At 53.6% G+C, this 13,398-nt stretch overlaps 1 protein-coding gene across 1 annotated transcript in view; it reads left to right on the top strand.

The window, feature by feature from the left end:
* Positions 1–13,342, top strand: part of ADAM12 (ADAM metallopeptidase domain 12) — a 354,303-nt gene extending 340,961 nt beyond the window's left edge. The window contains exons 22-23 of the mRNA XM_007478236.2: positions 5,850–5,980; positions 10,125–13,342. Coding sequence (XP_007478298.2) covers positions 5,850–5,980; positions 10,125–10,185 — 192 coding nt within the window. The 3' untranslated portion in view covers positions 10,186–13,342. The remainder of the gene's footprint in view (positions 1–5,849; positions 5,981–10,124) is intronic.
* The last annotated feature ends 56 nt before the right edge of the window (positions 13,343–13,398 follow it).

The raw sequence follows: 13,398 nt of genomic DNA on the forward strand, positions 1-13,398 counted from the left end.
TGAATCCAGTATCTTTGCAGTAAAAGCCCCAAAGGGGTCCCAAAGAGCTGGGCATGACAAGTGACCCCTTAGGGAAGACCAGAGGTCAGTCCTAGCACTTTGGGGCTGGAGAAATCAGCTGTCTGCACAAGGAGTTCAGCTTCCTCACCTTTTCCATTTCACAGAGTAAAACCAATCACAAAACCCGAGATTCTCTGCAAGTCTCACCCCTGCCACCCTTGGAATGGAGTTAGGCAGGCACCATTGCCCATCTCCCCCTGGGGCCCAGCTCTGTTCTCTGTCATTTTACCACCTTCAGTTTTGCTTGTGTTGTGCTGGTCATCCTTTCCATTGGCCCGTCTCTTTAAATTCTGACCCTGAAGCTCCTCACTTTGGAGGTTAAAGATTCCAGGGCCAGAACGGGCACAAAACCATCCTGCCTTGGAGGCTGGGTAAGGCACTAGTCAAAATCATTGCAAATAATGATCCTGGGAATGATCATAGGAAGAGCAATAATGATAGCTAACATTTTATACAGTGCTTTGAGATCTGCAAATAGGATCTCATTTGATCCTCACAGCAGCTATTATTTGGCCCATTTTATGGGAGAGGAAAGTTAAGTCTAGGAGAAATTCATGACCACTAGTAAATACTAGAGGTAGGGTTTAAACCCAAGTCTTCCTGATGCGCTCACCACTACACCAGCCTGTCTCCCCAGATGTCTGACTGGTGAAAGACAGACTGGGTGACTATTCCCACAGAGGGATTGTATTCACTAAGAGGTCAGCAATAGAGAGGGGAATGGTGGGTGGTGGGTGTGAGCAGGCCACAAATAAGGAATCGATCTCCCAGGGAAAATGTTATTAAGGATATTATCAGAGAAATATATGATGGGAACGGGAGGCAGATATGGGCCAGCCAAGTGGCCAAGGAAAGGAATGGCGACCAAAGGACAATCCAAGGACATTGGTGGCCATCTGATATGAAGAAACTCAGGGAGGGCCCCAGCTCGTTAGAGGAAGTCATGGATAAGAACCACGTGGATTGGTTGGGACAAGCATCGTTGGAGGAGATGGACAAGGATGAAATCCCAGAGCCATGAGATTAATGGAGAGACCAGGAAGAGCAAGTAATCAAGGCCTTGACCTATACTTCCTGATAGCTAGAACGGTCTAAATAATGCCCACATACCAGCAGGTGTCTGGTCCTTGTTAGTGTTCATATACTAGGAACAGCAGTAGTGTTGGAACACTTCTGGTCTTCATGGCCTAATAGCATCATAGATCAAGTCACTCATGTGACAAAAATATGGAATTTTTTTAAACAGCTATTGTAGGCAAAAGAAATAAAATGTCCCCAGGAAATGATAAATTATGAGAGCCCAACATGTCAGCAAAAGGTAACTCACCACAGTACTAAGAGTGATGTCTATTTTGTTTTCCATCTTTATGAGAGATGGAGAGGGGGAGAGACAGATAGAAAGGGAAAGGAAGGAATGGAAAGGGTAGGGATAAAGGGCAAAGGAAGAAAGGAAGGAAGGAAGGAAGGAAGGAAGGAAGGAAGGAAGGAAGGAAGGAAGGGAGAGAGGAAGGGAGAGAGGGAGGGAGGAAGAAAAGGAGGAAGGGAGGGAAGAAAGGAAGGAAGGAAAGGAGGGAGGAAGGAAGGAAGGAAGGAAGGAAGGAAGGAAGGAAGGAAGGAAGGAAGGAAGGAAGGAAGGAAGGAAGGAAGGAAGGAAGGAAGGAAGGGAGAAAAGGGAGGAGGGAAGAAATGAAGCAGGGAAGGAAGGAAAGAAGGGAGGGAGGAAGGAAGGAGGGAAGGATGGAGGAAAGAAAGAAAGGGAGGGAGGGACAAAGGAAAGGGAAAAAAGGCAGGAGGGAGGGGAGGAATAAGTGAAGGATGAAGGGAAGGAAGGAGGGAGGGAGGGAAGAAAGGATGGAGGAAGGAAAGAAAGAAAGAAGGAAGGAAGAAAGGGAGGGAGGGAAAGAAGGCAGGGGAAGGAAAGGAGGGAGGGAAGGAAGAAAGGAAGGAGGGAAGGGAAGGGAGGAAAGAAAGAAGGAAGAAAGGGAAGGAGGGAAAGAAGGAAGGAGCCTGTTGAAACTTAAAAAACAGTGGCTCACGTGAAATATGTCATTCTAAGAAACCTAATGCAGTTTGCTGACTACAGCTTATGTTAATATTGTGTAGCTTCTTAAAACAAAAGAATTGAGGGTGTTTGCTATTTTCCCTTACAATCAGACTGAACCCACTTTCCTTGGTAGGATCCTTTGCTGATTCACCAACCACCACATCGATTCCCTCCACAGCCAAAGATACAGCAAGTATTTCCAAGCAAATGCTGTTTACTTCACCCCTTTGCTACATCCAGTTCCTTCATGAATGTTTGCAGGCTCTCCAGCATTCTCCTTGGTTGCACTCTCTCCTCCCTGCACAGATTGTCCTGATAAGCAAGATCTGTTTATTCACATTTTTTTTTTATCAAGAGGAAACTGATGAAAATGGAAAATTCTTCACCCCAATGGGAAGACTGACCGGCACTGAGGCTCTTTTTAGCTTTTGTGATACAAACAATCGTGGATGACAAAGAAAACTGCAAATCAAAAATCCTGTGGCTATTTTCACAATCAAATGCATCAGGAGGAGAGCCTGGCAGAGTGCAGGATGGGATTGATGATGTGGTTTCCTGACTGCACCGATTTTTAATAAATAATGGGAGGAATAGGAGACAATATCCCAACTTATATGAGAATTTCTGTTTTACAAAGTGTTACATACATGTTGTCGTGTTAGCCTCACAAAATCCGGTATGATTCCCTTCCTATTTTTTACAGATGAGGAAGATGAGGCTCAGAGAGGTTCAGATCCTTTCTCAGATCTACTGGGTGTCCAAGGCAACATTTAAAACTCCTGTTGATGTTATAAAATCATTTCAGTCATGTCTGATTGGTCATAACTCCATTTGGGGTTTCCAGTCAAAGCTACTGAAATGGTTTGCTATTTCCTTCTCCAGCTCATTTTACAGATGAAGAAACTGAGACCAACAGGATTAAGTGACTTGCCTGGGTCACACAACCAGTAACTGCCTGAGGTCTGAACTCAGGTCTTCCTGAGGAGGCTTGGCACTAATGAGGGCACCTAGCTGCCCTCCATGTTTTTATTACCACAATTGGGCTCTGTGTGTATGTGTGTGAGGGAGACTGACAAAGAAAAACAGAGCCAGAAACAGAGAGGGAGAGACAACATCAGTAGAGTGGAGGTCTGGGGAGAAGAGGAAGAAGAATAAGAAGATGAGGAGAGGAAAGAAAGAAGAGCAAGAACAAGAACAAGAGCCATACGGAGCCCTGAGGGTGGAGTCAGAGAATCTGTCTGCCCTTTCTTTGCTCCGCCAGTTATCCTGACCTTGAATATGGCACCTCAGTTCCTGGGGCCTCAGTGTCCTCATCTTTAAAGTGAGGGGGTGAGACTAGAGTTCAAGGTTCCTTCCTGCTCTTAGTCTTTTCAAGGAAAAACTGAAATCAGAGCCTGTCCAAACCAGAGGCTTAAATCTCTCTCCCCTGGCACCCCCGAGCCTCTTCTCTCCATGTTGACTCTTGGTCATGCTGCATTTCCTCTGGAGAGAATGGGCCTCGGTGGTGAGAAGTCTTCCTGGAACATCATGCCTAAGAGGTTTAGTGCACCGGGGCCTCTTGGAACCACTTCTGGTTTGCACACCTAGATGCCCCCCAGCTGCAGCAGGGGCCTATGGGATCTGACCAATGTGCCTTTCGTTGTGAACCAGTTCCTCTTAGTGGGCAGGAAATATTAGCTTCCGCCATTGCTAAGGAGCTCTCATGTTGGGAAGCCATTTCGACAAGAGGGATTTAAGGCAGAAATTAACATTTGGTCCCTGCAGGGGCCTTTGGGTCAACCATGGTTTGGTGCCAGAGCCCACAATGGCAACAACAGCAATAATGATAGTGCAGTCGTTGAGGTGGGCAAAGTATTCTCTGTGTTATCTCCACATGCCTCAGTTTCCTTGGATGGCTCTTCATCCCGGTGGCCCCCACAAGCCATTAGTGCCCTCCAAGGCTCTGCCCGGGGCCCTCTTCTCTTCTCCCTCTCTACGGGGATCTCAGTTGCCCTGGATGCAATTATTTTTTCAGTGCAGATGGTTCTACGATCCATTTATTCCATCCTAACCTCTTGGGCAGCTCAACTTGTAATCATCTCAAGGGCAGGGAAGCCGACCCCGTCGTCTCCCTCACCAAACTATCCTCTCCCTACTTTTCCTGTTACTCTCGAAGTGCCACCACCCTAAGCTCACAACCCAGGATCCAAGCAGACTCCCACTAGGCCTCCCCCCCAGATCCAAGATGTCACCAAGACCTTTGTAGTCCCTCTCCAACACGTCCCCTTCTCTTGTCTGACGGCCCCCAGAACTTCATCTCCTCATTCCCCAACTCCCCAAATAGCTGCTGGGGGTCTGGCTGCCTTGAGGCTCTCCCTGCTCTGGCCCATCCTCCATTCAGCCACCAGAGTGATTTTCCTGAAACAGAATCCAATCATGTCACCCCCCCTCCCCATAAATCCCACTGACTGTCTGTTGCCTCCAGGATCAGAGTCCCTCATAGCCGTTTCCATTCCTGCCTTTCTAATCTTATCGCTGGCTCCCCTCTGTGGCAGGTGAGGCTCTAACCCTCCTTCTCTCTGACCCCTACTCTCCCAACGGTTCTGTATTGGCAGCTTCCAGGTCTGGAAGGGATCATGCCTCCGCGTCAGGTCTGCAAAGCCTGAAGTGATGCCAGCATAGGTCCTCAGGATGGGAGCCACAGCTGGGAGCTCCTGCCTGAGGGAGAGCATCTCTTCTGTCAGTAACAGCAAACAGAGAGAGCTGTGGGGCAACTTTTGGACTCTATACCCCTTTGTTCCTGTCCCTCCATGTACCCTGCTCACAGCTTCCCTCATCTTGTCTCTCTAGAGGGTTTGCCCCCTGCTTCCCTGCTGGTGCAAATGTTATCATCTGAGCAGACAGCGTCTGAGTCCCATTCTCTGCTGTCGTGCTACACAAAGGCTTCTGGGCGATGTGGTACTTGTGACCTCTGAGAAAGAAGCAAACTTTTTTTTAATTTTTTTTTAAATTTGAAAATTTTGACTTAATTTAGACTATTTTCCCATGGTTACCAGATTCATGTTCTTTCCCTCTCCTCCCCTCCCCCTTCCTGTAGCTGACACGCAATTCCACTGGGTTTCACATGTGTCCTTGTTCAAGACCTATTTCCATATTATTGACATTGAAGGGATCGTTCAGAGTCTACAACCCCAGTCACATCCCCATTGACCCATGTGATCGAGCCGTAGTTTTTTTCCTGTGTTTCTGCTCCCACAGTTCTTCCTCTGGGTGTGGAGAGCATCTTTCTCACAAGTCCCTCAGAATTGTCCTGGATCACTGCACTGCTGCTAGTTGAGAAGTCCATTACGTTTGATCATACCATAGTGTATCAGTCTCTGTGTACAACGTTCTCCTGGTTCTGCTCCAGAAAGAAGCAAACTTAACCCTTTGGCAGTGCTGGGGAGCTGGGCAGAGTCCAGCCTTCCGGGCTTTATGGCTGATGGCATCATTAAGGAAGTCGAATTTTAAGGAATATTGGCCAAGTAGAGGTGAATGCCAGGATCCCTTTAGAAGGTGACGCTTCAGAGCTTCTTCCTTCTTGAAGGTGTTTTCAGTCATTTGAGTCAGCACATGCCCTGACGCTAAATTCGTGCTTCCTGCCTAGAGCACCCAACTCTTTCCCAACAGCTCATTTTAAGCATTCTTTAATCCTGCACTTCCCCCCTCCCCCCCCAGTTGTTCACAGAGGTGCCCTGATGAGGTCATTGTGTGATGTTCATTGCAGGGAACGCAGAAGCCAAGTCCTCCCCAGAAGCCTTTGCCTGCAGACCCTCTGAGCAAAGCCACTCGGCCTCATGAAACCTCCAGGAGAACATCTGGGCAGCCGGAGCCCGGCCATCGCATTGTTCCCATCAGGTTGGTTCTGCCCAGCTATCTGGTCATTTCTTTCCCCGCAGAAGCATTTCAGTCCTCTCCAGTCTGGTGCTCTGCAAACCAAGCTTGTTCGTTCTATCCCGCGTGGACAGTTCAGTGAGATGGTTAGTGTAGACGCCAAGTTAAGCCCTTGAGAACGTGAGCCGCTTAGTCTTGTGAGCTTCCCGCTTCTGAAGCCAAGGAGTAACAACGAGGACGGATGATATTCACCCAGGCAGCGGGCATGAAGCACTGACATGGCCTCGCTTGGTCCTCCAAACATTGCCAAGGAGTTCAAGGGGGTGAAAAGAACAGGGCACCCATTTCTCAGGGGATGAAAGTCCACTGAATTGCCTGGGGATCCAGAACGGCCACCAGCCCAGCCTAGAGGGCACAGCGAGGAGTGAGGCAGGAGTGCCCAAGAGGGCATGTGGCTGGCTCTGATGTTCCTTAGTGGACTAGGCAGCTGTGGCAGGTGGGGGGAATGGTGGGGGAACCCCTTTTCAGGGAGGTTGGGGAGCAGAAGGCATTCTTGTTCCCGCCTACATTGAGCCGGATGGTCCCTGGGGTCCCTCCCTTCCAGGCTGAGCTTCTGACCCTCGGGCCAAGGGCCACATGACCTTTGCTGAGTCACCGGAGGCAGAAAGGATTGGACAGCCTCCTCCAGGACAAGCGGCCACCCTGTACAGACTGGGGCAAGCCTGGCAACTTACTCAAAGGAGGCTGAGCATGGGATGGGAGGAATGAGACACGGGAGGGACATTCTGCTACTCCAGGACATGGTCAGAGGGAGGGGAGGATTTCAACATTGGTAACACACACAAATGTTCGGAATCTGTCTATAAAGCTAACTTATGGGAGCAGGGGGTGGCAGCTGGGTGGCTCAGTGGATAGAGCCAGGCCTGGAGATGGGAAATCCTGCTTTCAAATCTGGCTCAGACACTTCCTGGCTGTGTGACCCTGGCCAAGTCTCTTGACCCACCGCCTACCCCTTACCGCTCTTCTGTCTTAGAACCAATACACAGTATGATTCTAAGATGGAAGGTGGGGTCCTTAAATAAATAAACAAAATTAACCGGACTTACAGAAACGGAAGGGAGACACCCAGCCTGTGACTCTCGAGGCAACAAGATGGCACCACAGGCATAGACAGTCAGGCATGGAATCAGAAAGACCCAAGTTCACATCCAGCCTCAGACACCTACTAAAGACGGGGCACTAGGCACGTCCCTTAGCCTCAGTTTCCCTAACTATAAAACAGCCCCCACCTTTCAGGGTTGTCGTGTGGGCCAAATGATATCATATTTGTGAAGCGCACTGCCCAGCACCTGGCACACAGTAGGCACTTAATAATGCTCCTTTCCTTCCTTCGACCCTCTTATGTGAGTTTTCCCCAGATGGGCAGGATGGGCTCTCGTGGGAGCAGGAAGGTTAGATGCCGGGCTGAGGTCCTCTCTTGCAGCTCTTCAAGTTTATCCTAGCCAGGAGGTGACGGAGTTGGCAAAGCCCCCAGAGGACCCCCTCATTCATCACCACTGAAGGCAACATGAGGCTGCAGCGGCCTCATTCCATTCCAGAGGGAGAATTCTTGGCCAGGGAAAGAGCTCGCCAGACCAGACGTTTCAGACAGAGAAGATAAAGATAAGGAAGTCTGAATGGCCGCAGGGACGGTTTCCATCTTAACTATGTGTGAGCACAGAAAAATGGCTCTGGACCCAGATTATTCACAGGGTGCCTCGGATGTCTGGGGAAAGCGATTTGTCTTTCCACTTGCAGAATCGCCCCCTGAAATGGAGATCACACGGAAAGGCCGTCATGGAGGTCGGTGCCGAGAGCGGCTGGGACCCGCCGATGGTCCCAGTCCCTGCTCCGCTGGAGGGTCGTGCAGTGATCAAGGCAGGGGAAGGTGGCCCAGGGCAACCACTCCTTCCCCTTGGCACCTCCTCTGTAGACAGAAGCCTTCCAGGTGTCCCGCCATCTTCCTTCTTCCATGGGACCCTTCACCCACAGGACCCAGCCTGCTCACAACCTAAGCTGGCATTTCTGTTCCGCTTTTACATTTGCAAAATACTTCATTTCCTTACCATATATGACGACAACTCTGTAAGGGAGGTGATAGTATCATCCCCATCTTACAAATGGAGAAACTGAGGCAAACAGAGGGTAAGAGTCTTGCCTAAGAACACACAGCTGGATTAAGACGAGTCTGCCCAACTCCAAGTTCGGCATTCTGGATCCTTCCAAGAACTTGGCAGTCCTATTTTACAAAAGAGGAAACTGAGCCCCAAAGAGGTTGATTGACTTGCTCATGGCCAGGTGGCTTTCTAAGCTGGCTCTTCCCTGTGTATCCTGCTTTCAGCAGCTGCTCCCACCTTTGGCTTTTCTTGAGAGACGGGCGCCCCCTGGGCAGCTCTCAGGAGTGGGGCTCCTGAGGATCTAGAGGGAGTGGACAGACTACGAGAGCGACTGCGGTCAAGAGTAGCGTGGCAAAAATTAAAAATAAAAGAGTAACACGGCAGCCAGAAACCTGGAGACATCCACGGCATCCACTCTCCATTTCAGAACAGAGACCCGCTGGAGGCTATCGAGGAGGCTAGAAACCCTGCACATGGGCATCACCTCAGACAGGCCGTCTTTACTTACCTGAAGGCCCATTATGTGGAAAAGGAATCGGCCTCCCCTAAAATCACCCATGTCAGCTCATGAGATCACCCCACTTTGTACCCCAATTCTCAGTTTGTTCTGGGGTGAGGAAAGGCAAGATAGGAACCCAAGAGGCACAGAGGGCTTGGGGAGTCCTACATAGCAGGGCCAAGTATGCTGTTCTTTCTCGGTGAGCCAGTGCCCCTCCTGGTGCCTCGGATCTGGGATTCCCCCAGGAGAGGGATTCTAGGAGAGAAGCTCCCTCTCCCGAAGCAGGCTGGCATTATCTTCACGGCTTCGAGTTTGCTAGACTTGAACCCTCATCTTCCCGTTGCCTTGGTTCGTTCTCCTGCTCCCATGCAGTGGGGCCCTAACAAAGATCAGCTGAGCTGACATCTTCGAAGCTGCACTCTTTTCTTCAACTTGCTGCCAACCATAAAGAAGTTAGAGATTTAGAAGAAAGAAGATGGAGAGGTCGGAGATGCCAGGGGTTTGCAACAACAATTTGGAGGACCGTCTGGCTCTCGCCACATCCTGGGATTTAGTCCAGTGCTGGAGATGGGGGAGACGGACAGCTAGGCTGAGTTCACATCCCACTTCAGACACTGGGTGAGCTTGGGCGAGCTTGGGCGAGCTTGAGCTTGAGCGTGTCACTTGTGTGCCTCAGCTTCCTCCACTGTGCAGTGGGGCTAATTGGAGCACGAATCTCTCCCAGTGCTGGTCAGGGTCAAGCGCAATACGGTAAAGCACTTGGCACAGTGCCCGACGCCAGAAATGCTGACGTGATTATGGCAGAGGACCCACAGGCAGCGCTGAAGCGCTCCTGACAGTCCGGGTCCACCTCCAAAGTGAAGAGCTGTTCTTGGTCCTGCCCCAAAGGTGGCCTTGAAGGGCTCCCCAGCCCAAAGCACACACCAAAGTGGGCCGATGTTCCCGGCTCCTCCGAGTGGGTTTAGAACACAGACTTCGTAGGAATCCCAGCCTGGCTTCTAAGAGCCGAGCACGGAAAATCGTGCTGTTGGATGAAAATGAAACGGAAAGGCTAGCTTTTACTGTGGGCAAGAGTAAGTCATTCTGAGCCTCAGTTTCCTCAGCTGCAAAATGAGGGATTTGGGCTGGGGCCTCCAAGGACCCTTTCAGGTCTGTTTTCAGTGGGTCGTTTTCGGCCGGGTCCAAGTCTTTGGGCCTCATTGGGGGTTTTCTGGGCAGAGACAGACACCGGAATTGTTGGCCATTTCCTTTTCCAGCTCAGGAAGGGGGACACACAGTTAAGGGACTCAGCCAAGGTCCCACAGCTGATAAGGGTCTGAGGTGGGATTGAATCTTCCTGCCTCCAGGCGGCGAGCCTTAAGGGCTTTCAGCTGCTGGCCTCTCCCAGGAGGAGGCCCGAGTCGTGACCCCAAGTCTTCTCCAATTCGAAGGAGCTTTGGGCGGGGTGGCGGGGCGGAGCCTCCAGAAGGGTCCTCCCTCCTCCACTCATTGCTCTCTTTTGTTTCCGGCACAGACCCGCCCCTCAGGGCCCCCCGCAGGTGCCCAGAGCCTGGTACTCGGCAGGCATGAAGTGAGCGGAGCGGCCGGTCAGCAGTGAAGACAAACCGACGTTTGCACTATCCCGCGGCGGCTGCAGCGGGAGCTCCTTGTTGTGTCAGTGCTTAGACTGTGTCTGAGAGCTCCCGGCTCCGGCCTCCCGCCCTGGGCCGGGCTCCGGGGCTCTGGGGACGTGCTCAGGTACTTGTAAGTTATTAATTTATGACGACTATTTATGACGGCGCGGCGGCGCACGGTGGTGATGCGGGAGCTGTTTGGCCATCTCGGGGGTTTCCTTGGAAGGGAACCTCCTCCTCCTCCTCCTCCTCCTCCTCCTCCTCCTCCTCCTTGTCTTTCGTGTTTCCGTGAACTTGACACATTCCGCTTTGTGGGATTCTAGGCCGAAGGCTGGCTTGGGGATCTCCGCTCGACGCAGGAGGGGCGCTAAGAGCCATCGTGATCCTTAGGAGAGCCGAGAGTGAGCCTCTCGTGAAGCCGGGGATGCCAGAGCTGTGTGGGTGTCGCCATCCCCGTCTTCCACCCTTAGCTGGCAGGGGAGCCCCTCCCCCAAACAGGCAGAGAAGGCGGGGACGGAGACGAGGGGGACAGAACGGGGGGTTGGGCATCCCTCGAAGCTTCAGAGACCTCCTGGACCAAGTGGGAGGCAGCAGAGCCAAGAGCTCGATCTGAGCCAGGCCCATGGGGCAGACCAGCTGGAGCGGCTCTCTGGGCCGGGGGAGGGGCTGCGTTCTCCACATGACAGTCACTGCGGGCTCCTCCCACTGCGGGGGGCTAAGCGGGCGCCTGTGAGGCGGGCACTCTGGGCTCATTGGATGGACCGGCCTCTCCGGCCCAGCACGAGCTCCCCCTTCCCCCTCCCTCAGCCTTCCCTCCACGGAGGCCACGAGAGGACGACGTCCATCTCCGAGCCCCGAGGCCCAAGCCCCAAACCCCGAGTCTGGTCGGCTGCCGAGGCAGCTTCCCGGGGAGAACCTAAAGGGCTCCCATCTGCTTCCTGTGCCTCGCCCTCCCCTGCCCAGGCTTCCCCCATTCGTGCTGAGCGCTCAGAGCCGGGCAGGAAGATGAAGGCCAGGCGCTCCTCCTGCTCCCCCAATAGAGGCCAACGCACCCTTGCAGGCATACAAAGGGAGCGGCCTGCCTCCGAGGGGCTGGGGGGGGGGGGGCTCCTGGGGCTCCGCCCTTGCAGGTGGGGCTGGGGGGGGGGCGATGTCTGCTCGGACTGGTCTCCGGCTCCACCAGTGGGAGGTCCTCGGCGTGTCTCCAGCGCTTCGCTTAGCCGTGACCATTTCGGCTCCACGTTCTCCGGACATGGAGTCTGCACCAGCCGCAGGCGGACGGTGCTGTCAGGCCCCAATTAAGGCGGAAGAGAAGCGAGGCTTGGACGGGCCTCCGAGGGGACGACTCAGGCCAACATTCCGGACACCCTCTCCAGGCGTGAGGGCTGCCTCGGGCTGGGGCAGAGGGCAGGGAGACCCCCGCCTGGCTCGTAAGAGCTCCTTGAGGCGGGCCTCTTCCGGAAAGCAAAGGAAACGGCCCTCGATGGGCTCCCGCGCTGGGCCTTCAAACACAACCAGCCTTTCTCGACCTCCTCCTGCCTCCGTTTCCCTTACTTTTCAAGGGGCAGCCCGGCTCCCCCCTCCCCGTGAGGGGGATTTCCTATCCCTGGGCAGGGGCCTTCTTCTCTCACAACAGAACATCCCGACTTCTATCCATGGTTCGGGACCCTCCATCCGACTGGTCACTCCTTTTTTTAACCCTCACCTTGGCGTCAATACTGTGTATGGTTCCAAGGCACACGAGTGGTCAGGGCTAGGCCATGGGGGTCACCCAGCTGGGAAGTGTCTGAGGCCGGATTTGAACCCAGGACCTCCAATCTCTGAGCCTGGCTCCCCATCCACTGAGCCACCCCACTGCCCCGACTGGTCATTCCTAATGCTAACAACACATCCACAACACTGCGGACCAGGCTCTCCAGTAACGGTTTTACAGTGACTCATTTGATCCTCACGACAGTCCTGAATGATCCCCATTTTACAGATAAGTGAACTGGGGCTGGGCCATCCGACTAGTCAGTGTCTGAGACAGGACTTGGACTCAGGCTCCTCCCAGGCTGTTCACATGACCCTGGCCTCTGTGCCAAGGCGTGGCGTGACGGGGAATCTCTGTCCCTCCGCCCTGTCTGTGTGACTCCCCTTCCACAGGGCCAGCTCCCAAGGCTCCGTCACTCCCCCACCCAAGGGAGCCTCTCGGAGAATTGTGTGCTTGGAGCTCCTCCCGGGCTGGGCACCGGCTCGCCTGTCCACATTCGCCTGCTGGACCCCTTCAGCCGGTCCCCAAAGCCCGGAACGTTGCTGGCCGGCCTGCGCTGTTGACCGCCTCCACCAGGAAATCTGAGCCCCTCCAGGCTGCCTGCACTCCCAGAGGGCCCCCCCCCCCCACTTCTCCCCTACCTGCTCCAACGAGATGCAAAGATCAGTGTGAGGAAGGCCAGCGTCCACCCCGGCAGAGCCTCGAGAAGGCTGCGGACTTCCCTGCATCACCCAATGTCTGCCCGAGGCAAGGCGGCCGCTTCCGGGCCTGCGCATGAGCTCCGCAGGCTTCTTTCACTTCTAAGGGCGCCCCTGGTACCTGCAGAAACGCATCCGCAGGGCCGGGACTCCCGAGTCCCGGCGTGAGAAGCTGAGCCTCCTCCAGGGCCTCCTTTGCCCAGAGGCCCGGATCCAACTAGCCAGGGCAGAACCGCACACGGCAGGGTTGTTGGTTAGGAAGCGAAGCGTATTGGCGATCCTGGAAGTCTTCTTGGCGCACTTTAAGGCTTTGAGGCGGCAAACGCTGATGGCAACACCAGGCCGGCAGGGCCTCGGGGCGAGCTCCGGGCTGTGTGCTGGGGGCAGCTACGGAGGGGAAGGAGGGGGGCAATGGGCGCCATCTCTCCTCCTCACCAAGAAGCGCCGCTCAAACTGTGCGTGCTTGAGCGGGTCCCTGCAGGAAGGTGCGGCCGCCTAAGGGCGCATCGCGGATAGCCTGCTGCATCCATTTATAAAGCTTCTTTGCTAGACTTTTGTGCGCATTCCTTGTATTAAGGTGCTACACCCAGGTGAGGGCGGCCAGATGTTTCTGTAGAAAAGCCGTCCTGGTTCATACTCTATCCAATAAACCGTGAACATGTAGGTACACGCTGGTCTCTGTCGTTGCTGGGCGGGGGCCACGGAGAAAGAACAGACCCCCGA

Source organism: Monodelphis domestica, chromosome 1 (assembly GCF_027887165.1).
Source record: "Monodelphis domestica isolate mMonDom1 chromosome 1, mMonDom1.pri, whole genome shotgun sequence".
Lineage (NCBI taxonomy): Eukaryota > Metazoa > Chordata > Mammalia > Didelphimorphia > Didelphidae > Monodelphis > Monodelphis domestica.